At 41.5% G+C, this 19283-nt stretch overlaps 1 protein-coding gene across 2 annotated transcripts in view; it reads left to right on the top strand.

The window, feature by feature from the left end:
- Positions 1 to 1022: 1022 nt before the first annotated feature.
- MAP2K5 (mitogen-activated protein kinase kinase 5) overlaps positions 1023 to 19283 on the top strand; it is a 204179-nt gene continuing 185918 nt past the window's right edge. The window contains exons 1-4 of one of the 2 annotated variants that reach the window (XM_072981835.2): positions 1023 to 1497; positions 3725 to 3773; positions 9116 to 9183; positions 18281 to 18350. In XM_072981835.2, coding sequence (XP_072837936.2) covers positions 1333 to 1497; positions 3725 to 3773; positions 9116 to 9183; positions 18281 to 18350 — 352 coding nt within the window. In that variant the 5' untranslated portion in view covers positions 1023 to 1332. The remainder of the gene's footprint in view (positions 1498 to 3724; positions 3774 to 9115; positions 9184 to 18280; positions 18351 to 19283) is intronic. The other variant, XM_072981834.2, reaches the window with a different exon arrangement.

Below are 19283 nucleotides of genomic sequence, written 5' to 3'. Positions count from 1 at the left end.
TAATCCTGTTTTTATCAGTCAAAGTGTTAATCAGAAAATTACAGCAGCAGAAGTGGAACTGATATACAGTAGTTGATAACTGGGTCACCTACAATAGCGACTATTTCCATATTTGGCAGAAATTGAGTTTCATAATTTGTTCTTCACTGTGCAGGAAAGCATTTTACAGTACTATTCTGTTTCTTAAACCTGCCTCAGAGCTCCCTTCCACTGCTTAGCTAGGTGAGGAGCAGAGGAATACTGTAGTTGGTCCTCTCCGTGTTTTGGGACACAACTGCCCTAATCTCTTACCATTAAGCCTGTTGCCTGGAGCACCAGCTGGAGCACCAAATTGTTCTCTGCCCCCCCCCCCCGCCCGGTAAGTTAGGAGCCCCTTTGTGGTCTTGTGCATTGGGAGGCGCCTTAGGTGTGTGGAGAGTGAAAGGCCTTCCCTCTGGCGATGCGCAGATTGTGCCAAAGAAGCCTCGCCATTAAAAAAAAAAGAGGGAGAGGAACAGAAATCTTGTCTTTCTGCAGCGGTTGCTATATCTGTTTATGTTGGCGATAGTGGCCCTTTGTTGGGGGGGGGGGAGTGCAAGCCACTGCCAGAAATCTCTGAAGAGATTTCTCGAGGATACAGGGAGTTGTAGTCAAAAAGGTTCTCAAACTGCGATGTGCGTGGGACTGCACATCGACTTGAAGCGATCCTCTGCAGAAGGGCTGAAAAGAGGACGTAGAAGTTAAAAGTCTGGGGGGGAGGGTTGTTGTTGTTGTTGGCGGCCGTGGGACCTGAAAGGGATGCTCGTTGGGGATGGACTGGGGGGGGGCACGTGCAGGCAGCCCCCCCCTCCCTTCCTCCCCGGCCTCTCTGCAGAGGCGAGGGCCCGTTGAAGGGCCGACGGCGGAGAGTCTTCCATGCGCGGCACAGCGGGGGAAAAGGGGCATTTCCTTCCGTCAGGGCCAGTTCCTGCCGGCTTCTCCTTCTCCTTCCTCCCCCTCCGGTGGCGGCGGCGGCAGCAGCAACAACAGCCGTCCACTCCGCCGCCCGCCCGCCCGCCGGCCGCGTTCGCCTTTCCGGTCTTTCCAGCGCGAGTCGGTTCCCCAGCGCTGCCGCGACGCCCGGCTGGGCCTTATAGTCCTGGCGGAAGGGGAGCCGGCCTCGCTTCTCGGCGGATCCTCCTCGCCCGGCGCGCCTCGGCCTAGTAGTGCGGGCAGGCCAGCCTTCGCCTCGTCCTCCTCCTCCTCCTCCTCCGCCGCCGCCGGCATGTGAGGGACGCTGAGCCTCTCCCCTCGCCTGCTCTCCCCTCCTCCTCCGCCGCCCCCTGCCCCTGCCCCCGGGTGGCTGCTCCGGGGATGCTCTTGCTGGCCGTGGGAGACCCCGCCGCCGCCTCCGCCTCCGCCAGCCCCGCCATGGAGCCCCCCACCCCGGCGCTGGTCATCCGCATCCGCATCCCGGACGGGGGCGCCGTCGACTGGACCGTCCACCCGATGCCCCAGCTCCTCTTCAGGGACGTGCTGGTGAGTCGGTGTGTGTGTGTGTGGGGGGGGCGCTGTTGCCTGGCAGCGGCAGGCAGCCTTTGGCGGACCCCCGTCCCAGTTAGGGAGGCCCTCAGGTGTCCGGGCGAGGAGGGACAGCGCGGCACCCGCCCGCCGGGGGTACCCAGAGGGAGGCGGCGCCTCAGAGGGAGGCGCGGGACACCCACCCACCTACCCACACTCCCCCCCCCCCGCCGCCGCCGCCCAACTTCCCCCCCCCCCCCTCTGGGCAGCAGGGCGGCCTCTTTCCCGCCCATCCCGGTTGGCTCGTGTATCGTTCGTTCCCGGGGGAGGCTCGAGCCGCCCTTCCCGTCACTGACCGTCGGGCGCCTCCCCCCACCCCACCCCACCCCACCCCACCCCCCGGTCTTCGAAAACGTGCGGTGTGTTGACCATGTGCAGAATCACCTTTCACTTTGAACTAATAGTTCTGGACTTCCTCCCAGTCGTCACATCACCCTAATGATGGGTCTCGAAAGCAGCATCAACTCATAAAAACATGGTTCAGTCACTCTCTCTCTCTCTCTCTCTCACACACACACACACACACGGGTCTGAAAAGACTGAAAACCCCCTAGAATGTGGCTACACTTTTAATTATGTTTATTAGTAGTGGATAAGACCCGTTCGTCCTTTTATTAGTCTGTCTTTGGACTTCAGATGTCCCGGAGTCTTTCCTTTTAAAGCTTAAGCTTTGTTTGTTGAGATCATACGGTACTTGTCGTGGGTATCACATAATATAGATTAGCAACATTTTAATGCTTTTCAACCCAGAGATGGGAAAAGTTACAGCTTCAGCCCCAGTGACCATGCTGGCTGGAGTATTTTGGGAGCTGTAGTTCTAAAAAGTGATGTTTCCCCGTCTCCATGCATACTTCCATACAGTATTTATATTCCAAGGAGGCCAGTGAGGAGTAAAGCAAAAGTCAGTGTGGTCTACTCTAGTGCATGGGTGTTGAACTGTGGTAAACTAACTGTGGGATGGGAGTGGTCAGGGGCTCAATGAGCACTTCATATCCCTCAAAAATTATTTTAGGGTTACCATAAACTAGAAGCAATGATGACACAGAACATAACCAGGGATAAAAAGGTGGATTCCTTCTTGCTTTCTCCTTGTCTGTCACTTGGACCGCTAGACTGTACATGCTTACCTTGTAGGAAGTGCCATTGAACTCAAGTTCATAGGATTGATTCCCTTGTTAACAAATTTTAAGTAGACTTTAATAATTTGTAGATAAGGTTTACTTCCCCAATAATAATTTCAAAATCAGTGAGTTAAGATCCTTGTTTATTTCATAGTCTCTTAAGAAATAAAAGGCATATTTCCCCAGTGAAACCTATTTCAAACTGATAGTATCTGACACACCTGAAGTTAACATTAGTTTTAATTTTGGGAATCAGACTCTCAAGATACACAGCGATTTTTAAAAAATCACAACTAGTAACTGCGTATTTGTCTCTGTCTGAGGCATGACGTGAATTTATTTAGCATTAATTTTACTTGTAAGATACAGATAGTTAAGATGGCTGTAGTGTAGAGTGTTAGAAGTTCCAAACCCTTGGGAGAAAACATCCACATGAATAGTTCTAAAGAGAAGTGAATATTTTTACATTCTTTTTGAAGACTGTTAATAGAAAAAAGAAGAAATGTTATCTTCCTTTGCAAACCAGGGGCTAAATTAACGCTTAATCCCAAGCAGAGTAGACCCATTTGATGAATGGAGTTTGTCAAATCAGTACTTACATAAGTATATTCTAGTTGGTACTGCTAATTGGATTTAGCCATATACAGTTCATCATGACTTGAGTCTTTGGGAGCAAAACTACATTTCAGGAGCATGAAGTAAAGTAAGATTAACTTCAATCCTCTGCTTACATTGCTTGTACCTAGTTAATTGTAGTAGAATTTCAACAATTTATCACTGTATTGTTTAGGCAAATATACAAAGTTTGCAAACGTCACCCTGTGAGCTACTGCATTGTCTGTCAGTTGAATATCTAATTGAATCTTGAAGATTGGCACCTTTAAACTCCCACTCTAAGGTACTGAATATTTTTCAAGAGGCTGAATGGTTGAGTTAAGTTCTGACCTGTTTTTGCTATATCCTCTTGCAACAATGGGAATTAAATCTGTCAATATGCAAATAAAATCTGAATATGAATGATTCTGCAACAAATGTTATATCTCTACATTCTGTGTTTTTTATAGGACGTGATTAGTCAGGTTTTGCCTGATGCGACGACAACTGCTTTTGAGTGTGAGTATAGCTTGTGTTTGGACGGGACGGATTCTGTACTCATGTTATTTATTTTAAAAATAACAGCTATACACTGTTTATATTCAGAAATGTCAATACTTAAATATTTGTGTATGGATGCATGTTTAATGACAGTCCCAAGCTAAGTAATATTTTATTATTTAATCACATCTTGAGAGCACATATTTCTACAATATAGCTTTAATTACCAGTATGACCTTACAGTGCTCTTCATACACATAGCAATTATATTGCTCAAATTAAATGAAAAGTATAAAGCACCTGGAGGCTTTGTAGGCAGAAATGTTAATTTTCAGACTTCTTTTATTATTAGTAGCTTGCTTTCAGCAGAATCAGATATAGAAGATACAGATAAAGAATATTAAATTGGATTGTGGAGTATCTTCTGTAGATTCATGTGAGCAGTACCCTTGTTGTGGACATCTCAAGACTCCAAAAGCTTAATTAATGTAAGGTCCTGGCATCAAGACCTGGATGGATGAACCACTGGTACTGGCGTAGCATAATGGTTAGGAGCATGTTCTGTGGACTGGATATCTTAGATCAAAACTTGTTGACAGTGGACTCAGTCAGTAGTCTTAAGCAAGTCTCACTCTCACCTCCCACCCGACCCTTAGGCTGATAATAATAGGTGGAATAAGATTGTTGTACGGCAGTTAGTAAGGTAATAATGTAAGTGTTGCAGACATTTAGGGAAAGCACAAATTGGGCACTATACTCTTCCTGGAAAAAAGGTCTCGATGCATGGTCAGGACTTCAGCTTTGGTCAAGCCAGTGTAATTAGTTTTGTGAATAGATCTTTTTTTTTTCACCATGCCTATTGTTTCATTTTTCCTGTTGTGTAGTTCAGCCTCCACAAAACTCTATGTACCAATAGTAGGCCATGCCGTCAGAGCAGTAACCCGTTAGCAGCAGCAGCAGCAGAATTTGCCTGAAAATTATAGATTTCCTTGCTACCCTTTAGCATCTGCTTTCCAGATGCTGTCTTTAGCCTGTCATTTTACATTGGCATGACACCATTTCCCCTACCATTTAAGTGGCATCAAAAATATGTTAATGTGTATCAGTACTTGTTGGTTTCTGGGTTGCATTCTCCATGCTGAAAGTCTGAAATTTACTAGTTTAAACGTCTTCTCAGTTACTTGATAGCTTTCTCAGAGGCAGATAATTGCTATCCACAGCAGCTTCCTCTCCTGTTTGCTTAGTTATTGCTTTCTCCGGTGTGTCTTCTGTAGTTGCCTCTACCTGGGGCTGTATTCTCTCTTGCTTCTGGACCTCGATAGGCCTTTTGCTGTTGTATGCCATGTTGCTACAAATAAAACTACCAACAGCATATGGCTTGTTATGGTCCTTTTATCCCTAACTGTTTTGCGCATGCATGACACACTGCATCTTTTGCAGAGATTGCTCTGGAATATTTGGCTGCCATCTGCTTCACTCTATTTTGTGTCTTGTGAGGATGTGACATTAGTAAAATCCAGGCTCTATTTTAGTTCTACTTTTGCTTCCCTAATGGACTGGAAGATCATGTTGTTTGTGCTCTAGGCAAGTGCAGGCTTGGTAAACCCATTCTGAACCTCTGTATTATGCAGATCTGTTTTGAGGATGGGGATTAGTTTTTTCAGTGAGGTGGTAAAAATCTCCCTGTTTAATTTTAGAAATATAGTATCAAGTTGTCTCTGTCTCAACAAATTACAAATCAGGCTTATTCATTCTTCACTGACATATTTTTCTAAATGCCTGTTGTCTGTCCAGCTTGTATGCAAATGTTTGTTCTATAAGAAAAAAAACTTCACTAGACCATCTCAGAATTCTAAAATTTGTGTTGCAAAGCTAATAAGCAATTAATAAGATGCATTTGTAAGTTTATGAAATTAGGGACCTTCTGCACAAAATATTTCTTCAAGATACCTCTTTTAAAAGGTTTTTCCCCTTTCTTAAACTGTTTTTAAATAGTCCTTTCATTTAGAATCAGATTGTGTTTAGAAGTTTCATAACAGCCAGTTACTATTACAAGAACATCTGTTGAAGATGGAAAAATTGTATTTGTTTTCTAGTAAATGTGCCCGTGAATACCACCATCATCCCAGTGCCCTTGGTTGTTCGCCCCATGCCCCAAATTATTCCTTTTACACTGGTCTCTCTCCATCTCTTGTTCTGCTGTGGTACTTATTCAGCTTGTACCCCAGTTAGAAACCTATTATCCCCATCCCAGTGTTCTCTCTCTCTTTTCTTCTCCTGCTCAACAGAATATTTCTTTTCATATTCTTATTTCTCCTTTCATTTCAGTACTCAGCTCAGGAAAAACTTTTGCAGACAGTGACTCTCAGAATCTTCCAGCTAGTCTGGCCAGTTGTAATCTATTGACCTAATTAAAGCTGTATCCATGAAAAACTGAGGTTCTAACTCTGAACATTTTGGTAAGAATATTGCCATAGATAACTTCTTTGATTTACAAACCTCAGAATCCCTCAGTAAGCAAGGCCAGACAACTTTATAGTTATTTAAGTTAGGAAATGGGTAGCACACATACCGTATGTTGTGTTTTTGGCTCTTACCATTTTGGAGACCTGGCAATTTAAGTGGGACTCCCCCAGCCAAAATGGTCAACTAAGAAGTAATGCATCCATTTATTTAAAGATGAGCTCATCTGTGCCAAATTCTGTGGTTTTAATTCTTTGCATTTTGGTAAGATCTGAACATTTAGGTGAGAGTACTACAGCTCCTGACATCTTTCACCCTGCATGGCGCCTCAAGATATAACCTAATCATTTATTTCAACACAAGCTTTCTGCTGTATTTGTAAAATGAAATGAATAATAATGTGTTCTTGCCTTCTATTGGGAATCAGTGTTACAGAACAATAGATAAATAATAATCATATGCCATCAAGTCAGTTCTGACTTATGGCAACCCTTTTCAGGGTTTTCAAGGTAGAGAATACTCAGAAGTGTTCCTGACTGCGGCTTTTTTAAGGCCACACAGGCTGGCTCTACTCATAGGAGGCACAGTGGAGAATCCAACTCCCAGCTTTTGGCTCTGGGGCCAGATGAGACTTAATTCATCTGGCCCCAGATGAATTAGCTAAGATCTTACTGGCATAGCTACACTTGCAAAAGTTTGATTATGTCATCAGCAAGGATAGTTATTGGAAATTAAACACTTCCTACTTCTGTGGCTCCTGCAGCTTACATGTAATCATAGAATCATAAAAATCACAGAAAAGTGAAGTTGGAAGGAGCCTACAAGGCCATCAAGTCCAACCCCCTGCTCAATGCAGGAATACAGTCAAAGCATATCTGCCAGGAGATTATACAAGTTTTTCTTGAATGCCTCCAGTGTTGGCGCACTCACCAACTCCCGAGGTAACTGGTTGCACTGTTGTACTGCTCTAATAGTCAGGAGGTTTTTCCTGATATTCAACTGAAATCTGGCTTCCTTTAACTTGAGCCCATTGTTGCGTGTCCTGCACTCTGGGAACAGATCTTGCCCTTCCTCTCTATGACAATCTTTCAAATATTTGAAAAGTGCTATTATTTCACCCCTGAGTCTTCTTTTCTCAAGACTAAACATGCCCAATTCTTTCAGCCTTTCCTCATAAGGCTTGGTTTCCAGCCCTCCTCTGAATTTGCCAACAAATTGGAACATCCTTCTTGAAGTGTGGTGTCCAGAACTGGACACAATACTCAAGGTGAGACCTAACCAGTGCTGAATAGAGGGGGACTAGCACCTTGTGGAATTTGGAAACTACTTTTGTTAATGCAGGCTAAAATAGCTACATCACACTGTTGGCTCATACAGTATTTAGCTTGTGATCTACGACAATTCCAAGATTCTTCTCACTCGTAGTTTTGCTAAGGCAGGTATCCCCCCCCCCATCTTGTAACTGTGCCATTGGTTTCTTTTTCTGAGGTGCAGGACTTTGCACTTATCCCTGTTGAATTTCATTCTGTTGTTATTGGCCCATTGCTCCATCCTATTAAGGTCATTTTGAAGTTTGTTTCTGTCTTCTAGGGTATTAGCTGTTCCACCCAATTTGGTATAATCTGCAAGTTTGACAAGCATTCCCTGCACTCCCTCATCCAGGTCATTAATAAAAATATTGAAGAGCACCGGACCCAGGACTGAGCCTTGGGATACCTCACTAGTTACCTCCTCCCAGTTAGAGAAGGACCCATTAATCATCACCCTCTGAGTATGATTCTGTAGCCAATTGTGTATCCACCTGACACTTCCATACATTGTGTGGAAGCCATGGAGCCACAGAAGAGGAAGAGGAAATCTTTAACTATTAAAAATAGCCACTGCCAGAATGACATTACCAGTGACTGCAATTTTCAATACTTAAAGACCTCCTCCATGTGTCCCACAACTTCCACGTAGTAAAAGGGATGGCTTGGGAGCTGTGGGAGATGCAGGACCAAAGTAAGAAGTGTTTAATTTCTGGAATCCCTCCCTGCTGATGATACCACGAGCCTTCTATAGGCATAGTTATGTCAACAAAATTTCAGTCAGTTTCTCGCTAGGATATCCTCCACCCAGAGCATTGTTGCCATTCTTGTACCCAATCTCTTCACGTAAGATTTATGGAATTATGTTAAGTAAAGAAACAAGTGCTTAATCCTAGATTTGATGGTGGATGAGATGCAAGTCATCACATCACTGTGATCTGGTAAGAAGTACAACTGTTTTCATGTGCAGCTTTCCCTAATATGTTATTTTTTGTGGTGCAGTTTCGTAGCTTAGCACAGCACTGCAAAACGTGAAGGTATGTGCAGACTTAAAGATGGCAACAACTTCCAGAATTCTTCAGCGTTGACTAGCAGTATTGGTCCAACAAAATCTGCAGGTCCACACTTTGTTGCTTGCCCTCCAAATCTGTCCATGTCTCAATGCCCGTTGCAAACATGAGAACAAAATTATGTAGCCATGTAAATCCAACAGAATAAACTGGTGCAATTCAATCATCATTTTATAATTACTTGGGGTATTTGCAGAAGTGATAGTATATTGGATGCAATATTACATTCCATTGAGAGTATCTGGAAATGTCGTTAAGACACATATGACTTTGAATATTCTGATTTTTTATCTTCTCTCTCTCTCTCTCATGCCATCCCATCCAATGACCTAGTAGTTTGATATTTATTATTTACGCTATCTTATTCTGTTGATGTTTTAAATGTCTGTTTTGTATTGTATGTTGTTCTTTAATTTATTTTACATGTTATTGTTCATATAAAAACAGTACATAAACAATAGCACATAAAATAAATTTCTGCCAAAAAAAGATGCAAACAGGCACTTTTTAATTTTTGCAGATGAAGATGAGGATGGTGATCGAATTACAGTCCGAAGTGATGAAGAAATGAAAGCTATGTTGTCTTATGTAGGTATTATTTCTTATAATAATTTGAGTGAGAGGTCAGCCATAACACATCTTTAACATTTCCTCTTCAAGCTTCTCCTGCAGTAGAAACTTTGGATTGAGTGGGACATACGTATGATCAACTTCATTTCATTGTGGCTTGTGCAGAAACTGGTGACCTGTGATCAGTCTTACAAATTAGTTGTTTCCTACTTTTTTTGCTAGTGACACATTGTTCAAAAATAAACATCAGAAACAGCCATACTGTTTTGGTATAATATTGGTGTGGAGATCTTGCATTAAAGTTTGAAGTGTTCTTTCTTTTTTGAAGAATAATGCGAATACACTTACAGATCATATCATGGACATTAAGAGCAATACATCCTAATGATTTTTGCGTTAGATATAGTGCAAGCTAAATGGACTATCAATTTCTTGTATTTTTTATGCAGTACTTAAAGTAACGGCTCATTAAAAATGAACCCCTCGGCTCTAAAAAGTGTTTTTTAAAAAACAAAAATCTGCTTTTATCTGGAGACTTTTTCACCCTTTCTCTCAGAAGAGTTATATTTTAGCTGCAGGCTCAGCATGTGGAGGAGCTTTTAAAGATGCATTGTCTTTTAATAACTGTAAAAATATGAAAACAAGGTTGCTTATTGAATTGAATGACTTGTGTATATCTTTATAAATGATTTGTCATTTGTGCTTCATAAATGAGCTTGAATTTAGCCATTAGCATTTATTTTAAATTAAAATAGAATAATATGATATTATTCAGTGGTCCTCAGCATCTTTTCTCTTAAAGCAAAGTAGTGATTGACAGTTCTTCAAAGGAGGCTGAGTATTACATTGTGCTCTTTTGGCCAAACCCAGGAATTCCTTATGCATAACGAGTTTCCAATGTAGGGCTAAGCTTCAGTGCCTGCAGCAGATTTCTGATCAGCTCACTGTACTGCCAATGTTACGTATGCAGGAACTTCAGTTTTGTTGTATAAAAAACAGTCCATGGAATTGTGTGCACCCCGGAGAATTTTGGATTAATATTCCTCTATGGCACACAATTATTATTATTATACGTATCAACACAGGTGTGCTCACACTGCATATTAAATTGTTGCTGAAACAGGGGGGGGGGATAGCCGAAAGTTGTTTTTTGGATGTTCAAAGAAAAAAAAATCCCTCTGGGCTTGTGTAGGCTTAGGATGCAGCTTTCTGAAGGAACTAAAGAACTAACATTGGTTTCTATGCAGCCTTGATGCATTTCAAAGGGTTTGTTTGTGATCTAAAGAGCCCTCTCTTCAGGCCAAAATGGGGCCTCTGTAGCAACTGCTAATGTGCCCTGTATTATATTATGCATGTTACCAAGGTATATGTGTGTGTCATTTCCTACTAGCTCCCAACACTATTGGAAGGAGTATGCACGGCAGATACATTGAAGTTTATTCATTGCCTTCACCTAGTGTTAATATGAAAAAAACTTAGTAGACTCCCCCCTCCACCACCACCCCGGTTCTTGCAGTGTCGGTGGACCATTGTTGGCTTCACAGCTGACCAGGGTGACATGCTTGTTTGCTGACAGCCCCCAGGCCTTTGACTAACAAAGTTTTGCTCTCCAATGTTCATATCCCATGGTGCTATGATTCTTTTTGTTGTTTAGTCGTTAAGTCATGTCCGACTCTTCGTGACCTCATGGGCCAGAGCACGCCAGGCCCTCCTGTCTTCCACTGCCTCCTTGAGTTTGGTCAAATTCATGTTGGTAGCTTCGCTGACACTGTCCATCCATCTCGTCCTCTGTCGTCCCCCTTCTCCTCTTGCCTTCACACTTTCCCAACATCAGGGTCTTTTCCAGGGAGTCTTCTCTTGTCATGAGATGGCCAAAGTATTGGAGCCTCAGCTTCAGGATCTGTCCTTCCAGTGAGCACTCGGGGTTGATTTTCTTCAAAATGGATAGGTTTGTTCTCTTTGCAGTCCAGGGGACTCTCAAGAGTCTCCTCCAGCACCACAATTCAAAAGCATCAATTCTTTGGTGGTCACCCTTCTTTATGGTCCAGCTCTTACTTCCATATAACATTGCTGGAAAAACCATAGCTTTGACTGTGCAGACCTTTAAAAAACAAGTGTAATTTCTCCTCCTTTCACCTGGAGACAAATGTATCTCCTTTTAATCCAACCCTTGTTCCCAATTGTTCTGCCCCAGAAGATACACTACTGGACGTCTGTGCTGTCTTGCTGAGTAACAGGCAGGGGCACCTAGCTGCAATCAACTGTTACAGATCCTAAAAATGCCAGCTCTTTGAATCCAAAACTTCTGTTCAGGAAACAAATTTCCTCATAATTGTCATATCCTTAACACTTGGGAAGATGAGAATAGTATCTAGTGTATATATTTTTATTTGATGTTTATAGATAAACTGTGTTTAACATAAAACTTCATAGAATTCATATATTAAGGGTACACAATATATTCTGCTCTTGGGAGCAAATGCATTCTATAAGTCAAATTAAAAAAAAGGCTCGCCACAAACAAAAACTTATAACTACAAATGTGGACCTCAGATCAGCACCAAATTTGGCACAGATGTAGCCAAAAGTCTGCTCTTCCTCTGCACCAGATTTGGGGATGTTTGGGCAAAGAGCTTTCGAGTTGTGGTTTTTTAAAAAGTGAAATTGGGTGTGGGTGGATCACCACACACTGGGCCCTTAAGATCGTGGAAGATCTTGAGTAGCAGATGGAGTTGAGTGTCTTCAGCACACTGGTGGTAGCAGACCACAACATTCTGGACCGCCTCTTTCACGTTTTTCATGTATATATGAAATAGAACGGGGAATCATGGAACCCTGGGACAGTCCACAGGCTAATAGTCATGATGTCGAGCAGGAGTTCCCCAGCCCCACTACCATTCACCAAGTGACATAACACAAGGGAATATCCTAGAAGCTGACTCCTTTTTTCATTAGTTCACCATTTCTCCCCCAAACACCAAAGCGACTGTCAGGGCTGTTTGTCAGCAGAAGTTGGTATCCTGTAGACCAGTGGTCCTCAACCTCGGGCCTCCAGATGTTCTTTGACTTCAGCTCCCAGAAATCCTACCCAGCAGAGGTGGTGGTGAAGGCTTCCGGGAGGTGTCGTCCAAGAACATCTGGAGGTCCAAGGTTGGGGACCACTTTGCTATGCAAAGCTTGGCATCCCTTTTTCTGCTGGCAACGTGGGCATGATACTGTGCAGCAATATTGGGCCATTTCCTGGATTTTTGAATCGTGGGTACAGAAGCACAATATCCCACTTTCATAAACCAATGTTTATTGATGAATTTTACCATTGAATTTTATTTATGTTTATAGTGTGATATTGCAACCTGCCTAGCATAGTGGCCTAGCCACTAGATGGGCAGCATAAACATTTAAATAAATAAAATAAAACCCCTTAGCACTTTTTAAATTATTTATTCAAATCATTTGTTTATCACTTTTCTGCTGAAAGTGATGCAAAGAAATTAAAACTATCACAACAATACAAATCTTTATAACAGTGTCATCACGTTTTGCCCCATGTGGTTGGGCTAGAGTTCCCCCCATCCATCTTCCGGACCATGTAGGTAGGGCTGAGAATTGGACTCCCAACCACATTGGCAGGATTAGTGTTTCCTGCTGTCCTCTAGAAAAGTGAGATTGAGGGTTACTTTTTAATTGAAAAAATAAATGTATAACAAAGGTCTGCTTTGTAAACAGGTTCAGTGTTTGGGGAAATATTTTGCTTTCATTTGAACTTTGTGTCTTTTGCATTTATTTCCAAGCTGTTTGAGAGAAATGCCATGATTTGATGTAAAATGCAGAGATTTTTAAACAAAAGTTACATATTTCAGAAGCTTTATAGCAAGGTAATAAAAGGAATTTCTTATAGTGCTGTTGGTTAATTTAAAAAGAGCCATTAAGTAACAGTGGAGCTGTCCTGCCACTGTTGTCTTCTGTTCGTATAAACAGGCAGTAATTTTTTTGACAGTCACTGATTGGAAAGTTGCTTGCAGCCATCTAGAAGCAAAGGGTACATGTTTTGGATCAATAACTGGCAAATTTTCCATTAAAAAGAATACCTGAACAGTGTTCCAAATAGCCACTGGCATCTTAACTTTCCATGGCAACCTCAAGTGCTCACATGTGGAGGACAAATCATTTTTGGACAATTTTTCCAGACTACTTGTTAACAGTTATTGCTGTCCCATAAGGTTGACAGCTGACATGATTGATATTTCATTTACTTGTCATCTCCATTTGAGTAATGGAGAAGGCCACATTACTTCTTTATTTTTAAAGAAATAGAGGGGAAAATCTACCAGGAAACTCTCTGATGTGAGCTCCAGTGAAATGAAAGGACGCTTTGGAAGAATATGGTTCTGAAACTGGTGTTGGACCTTGAGGACCCAGTTTTTGTTTTCTCCACTTCTCCTCTCCTAGAATGTCACCATGTCTTTCACTTGGGTTCCCCATCTTGGGTCACCAGTTTTTGTTTGACTATAAGCATTTGGCCTCAAGTGAGCATTTCCCATGTACCCCCGGCAGCTGTGATACTCTCTAAATAGGACTGGACCAAGGTCGATCTTTCCACTTACAATTGCTTGGGGACAGATAGACTATGTTGCCACACTCAATAATATGAGCAAAGAGGAGTGGAGCTTCCTTTACCTGCCTATTTCCTTCATTGTGACGCCATCATTCGTCTCTGTTTCTACTCATAACCAAGGATCCAAATCTGGGAATGACAGAAGCAGCAGTCACGTTTACAGTGAACAGGAGATGTGGTGGCTCCTATATCAGAGGAGCCTGGTCTAGCATCAATGACACCAGAGGCTTCTGGAGGCCACAGAGTGGTTCTGTGATACCATAACCCCTTTCATTTCAAGGGCGCTGTTCAAAATGGACAGCAGGGTGATCAGGGACAGTATCACAAGCAGTACCTTTTAGCAGTGAAAAAGCAAGACCAGAGATCGAATGTTACATTTCAAAAGAAGAAACACATTTCGTTTTTCCTCACTACTTGGCAACCAGATTAGCTGTTACTGGTCATGCAATTGCATGATTAATTTGTTTTGTTTTGTATTATTAGCGCATCACGGGACAGCAAAAGGAAAATACTTACTAGATCCACCTAATGGCCAATTCTGATATGGTACCTTGGAAATATGTATTACCTACGAAAGACAAAATGAAACAATAGTTCGCTTGCTATTTAGTATTGATAAGAGAATGTCATAAAATCTGTAAGATTCCGGTCAAAACATTTCTAAAATGCCCTTAAAAAGTAACTTCTGAAACTCATCAGGCATTACTTGTTACTAATTTAAATCTTTGACCATTTTGTTGTTGTGAATGACCTTGTATGAACCTTAGTTTTTAGCTGTTGCTTTTACACATAAATAATAATGTATAACTAATAGTTGTATTATTCCTTATAAAAATTAACTAGTTATAGGTAGATATTTTACTTGTAACTACAGTGGTGCCTTGACTTATGAATGCCCTGACCTATGAACGTTTTGAGTTATGAACAGCTCCAGCCACTAAATATTGCTTTGAGTTACGAATGGAGCTTTGATTTGCGAACGGAAAAAGAAAATTCCTGCCCTTTTTTTGACCTAAGTTCATCTAAGGTCAAAAGAAGAAAAAAGAAAAAAGTCTCCCCCTAGTGGTAGAGGACGGATTAACTGGCTTTGCATTAGTTCCTATGGTTGCTTTGGTCTTTGGGGGAGAAATGGTGAACTGATAAAAACAAGGAGTCAGCTGCTGGGATTTTCTGTTGCGTTGTGTCACTTTGTGAATGGTAGCAGTGCTGGGGAACTCCTGTTCAACACCTTGTCCTGTGGAGTGTCTCAGGGTTCCATGATTCTCCATACAATTCCATATATACAGTACATGAAAAACCTGAAAGAGGCTGTCCAGAATTTTGTGGTCTGCTACTACCAGTGTACTGTACCGATGACATTCAACTCCATCTGCTTTGTAAGATCTTTCAGGGAGCCCTTTTCTCAGTCTCTAAGGCCCCGCTGTGCGATTACTCGGACGGCCGCCAATCTCTGCCAATTTCACCCTTGAATCTACCTTATTCCTTTAGGCAGTTTAATTTCTACTTTGAAAAATAACCTTACAATACTTACGTGCTTTGTGTTTTATCAATGTAAACATTCAATGTTACAAACAACAGTATTCTTGAATGAACATCAAATCAAGGAGTTGAATTTTTTCCTTGGCCTTTAACAATGAGTTCTCAATTTAGAAGACTGAACAGTCACCACTCCTTCTCCTAGTACAGAAGGTTGGGAAAGGCTATGTTATCCACATTCCAGGTATATCAGAAAGAGTCCTGTGATGTAAATATCAATGTACTCACAAGACAGCAAAAGGTCACTTTTGAGGAACCCACTATCAGTTGTCAGATCACTAAACAGAATCTCAAAAATTCTTGACACTCAGCACTTCTAAAAATGTTTCAAGTCACATGAGCACAGATGGATAAACAAAGATGAGTAGTATCTGCTTATGAGTATGCTCAGATTTCTGATTGAATGTGTTTTATAACAGGCATAACAGGGACTGGAAAAACTGGGTTTCCACACTTGGATATTTGGGGGGCTGCACCATAGCTTCTCACCACTTCTTCCCCAAACACAAATTAATTGTTCAGGCTGTTAGTGATCCAACGTGGGTATCCTGCAGACCATTTTGACTTCTGCCATTGGTGTTGTCAACATTTAGGCTGCCCTTTTCTATGCAAAGTTTGGCCTCCTTTTTCCTGCTGGCAACGCAGGCATGATATTGTGCATCAATATTGGGCCATTTTCTGGATTTTTGAATCATGGGTACAGAAGCACAATATGCCACATTCATAAACCAGAGGTATTTTTAAGAATTGAGTTTCCTGGCTTTTTAAAATGGGACTTTAAATAGACACATATTAACCTCAGATCCAATCAGAAATTTCCTTCATATAGAATTATGCATTGATAGAGGATTCCAGTTTGTTCATTTAATTATTTCTTCAAAATATTTTTAACCTGCCTATTTCCTTTAAAAAGACCCAAAGTGGCTTACAACAATTAAAAGATGGTATTTAAGACTGTTAACAATGAGTGTATAACACTATAAGGATCAATGAATACAATACCAGAAAACATGAACAGCCTGCTTGTGGAAGGACAGGAAAGATGGGGCCAGTCTAACCTCCTTGTGGGAGAGACTTCTAGAGTCTGTGGCAGGCTGACAGGGTAGCATATCTGGGGACACGGCTCAATATTCAATGGCTACCCCTAACATAGTAGATCCACTGAATTGGTTTTTCAATGGGTCAGCATAAAAATTCTAAATTGGAATCAAGTTCAAGTGGCCCTAATAAGGCTTTCAAACTACGTGAAATATTTAAGAAGCGGTTTTACCACTCGTTTTACCACGAGTAGACATGGTCTAGAGGGGCGGGGTATAAATAAATAAATAAATAAATAAATAAATAAATAAATAAATAAATAAATAAATAAATAAATAAATAAATAAATAAATAAATAAATAACCAGTTCCAGGGGCCCAGTGAGTTTCCATGGCTGAGTGGGGATTCAAACCCCACTTCTTGGGTCTATTCTGCCTAATACACCACACTCTGTATCCAAGGGAAAAATATTTCTGAGTAAAAGCTTAGAAGTTAATTATGGTGGAGGAGGTATTCTGGGAACTTTAGGTCAAAGAAATTACGTTTCTGTACAGGGAGAGGCTGTCATTGAAGCGACCAACATGAATCTGACCCAACTCCGGGAGGCAGTGGAAGACAGGAGGGCCTGGCGTGCTCTGGTCCGTGGGGGCACGAAGAGTCGGACACGACCGAACAACTAAACAACAGGGAAAGGGATAAAACAGTGTCGTTGTTTTTAAATGAAGGCTCCTAAACCCTTTGCCCAAACATCCCCAAATTTACCACAGAGCAACATCCGTGCCAAATTTGGTGCTGTTCTGAAGTTCAGTTTCATAGACCAGTTTTGTGTGTGGAGCCATTCTGTGTGTTGATTTGCCTAATGGAATGTTGAATTCTGCTAATGCACAATATTAAAAAGTATAAGCAAAGGGTAAAAATATAAAAAAATAGTAATGGTTACACGGTCCAAGACAAGGCATAAATCAGCTACAGGTTTGAATTACAGGTTAAGAAATGCTGTTATTTTACCTAACTAGAATTCTGTCAGTTACGAAGTTTCTTCTGAATGGTTCTACCCTGACTCTGAGAGTCCGATATGACAAATGGTGTCTTTCGCTGGGGTCCTAGTTCTGATAACATTGTTTTGTAACTTTTTATAGCTGATCTGGCTCTGGTGCCCTCTCAGTAGGGTGCAACAGGGTTCATTCCTTCATAGGGAGGATGATGACAAGAGAGAGAGAGAGCCCAGTCATTCATTCTGCCCACTTTTGTTCCACCCGGCCCATGTTCTTTGCCTTACCGAGCCGTTCCATCCCCCACCTGTTTGGTATCGCTCACCGAGGTCCTGGGCATGCAGTCCTTTTACCAGGTCTTCTGAGCAGATGCTATATCAGAGGAATAGGTAGACTCCTGCTTCTGCATTAAGAAGGGTTTAGTTATGGACAGAGAGTGTCTCTTGTTTTGTGCAAAGCATACTTTCTTCCTGGATTCTTATCACGAGAATTCTCTCCTGCGAGCTGCATTATGTGCAAAAGGGAATCATATTATATTCTGAGTTACATTTTATCTGTGTAGGATTTTGTGAGAGGCGATGTGCAATGATTGTGTTACGGGGTCTCCTGTATTTCCAGGTCAGCCTTTCTGGAGTGAGCATAGCTGAAGGGAAAGGAAAGGAACATGGCTTTGAGACAGCCTTTTTCCACCTCCTATTAAGGTTGAGAGGAAGGTTTACAGAAACTCTTCTTAAGTGCTGGTGTTGATTGGGGGGGAGGAGGGTAAATGCTTTATGCTGTAGCCCACATCACTGCTATTGCAACCTACTTTGATCCTTCTGTTGTAGCCACCATAATTGCTCTGGAATTGTTGCCAGTCAATATATGTTACCACAGAAATTTTATTCTGTTTTTTGTTCGTTTCTTTTCTTTCTTTCTTTCTTCTTTTTTGCAGTACTACACTACTGTAATGGAGCAACAAATAAATGGACAGTTAATAGTGCCTCTGCAGATCTACCCAAGAGGTAAAGTTTAAACAATTTCTGGTTACTGGCAGTAATATTTATAAGCTGCTCTATCAGCAGTTTGTTGTTTTTCCCCCCAAAGATTTTAAGTGCATGCCGTGTCATATTATTGTAGTAGGTTTGGGTAGAGGAGTTTATTGTACTGGAGAACCTGCACATATTACAGTTCAAAAAGAAGAAACAAATAACAAATTAGACTGAAATTGTATTGTACAAATTAGGTATATTGAATATTTTTTCATTTGACGGTAATGAACGCTTGTGAAGATATAAAGTAGATAATACATCAGCTTGGAACCACCAAGCCAGATAGAGCAGTCCAGCTCTGTTTCATGGCCCACATTTTTGCTATCAGTGACAAAAATGGGATAAAGGGTTTTCCTTTTAATGCATACGTATTGACATGTTCCGTAATTTTCCCTATTAGCTCAACCATTTCCCCTTTTCCCATCTCTGAAAGTGTAGTTGTTAATTGCTAAAAGAGAAATGGTTCTGAATTCTACAAGTGAATCTCCCCACAATAAATTAATTGTAATAATTAAAAATTAAACTCTTCCTCAGTTAACCAGTAATATGCAAATACTTATAACGTGAGCTTGACAATTAAAACACTGCAGAATGTTCATTACTTATAACTCCAAAGTTTGAATTGGGGAATTAGCCAACAGGATTCTCTAGCACATGCTAATAAGGTCTCAATAGGAAGCTGTTAGTGTAGGCATTTTAGAGATCATTATGTGGAAGAGAAATGAGTACAAAGCAAAGATGAGCAGCCCTGTTCAAGCTGAGTGACCCATTCCATTAGGGGCAGTTGGGCAATGGCTGCATATTGGTGGGAAGGGAAAAACATCCCCTTTCTCTCTCCCATTCTCTTTTTCACCTTTCTTTGCACATGCAAAGTATGTGTTTTTGTGTCATTTTTTCCTCTCTCTT

Source organism: Pogona vitticeps, chromosome 12, assembly GCF_051106095.1.
Source record: "Pogona vitticeps strain Pit_001003342236 chromosome 12, PviZW2.1, whole genome shotgun sequence".
Taxonomy (NCBI): domain Eukaryota; kingdom Metazoa; phylum Chordata; class Lepidosauria; order Squamata; family Agamidae; genus Pogona; species Pogona vitticeps.
This window is presented reverse-complemented; position numbering and strand designations above follow the sequence as displayed.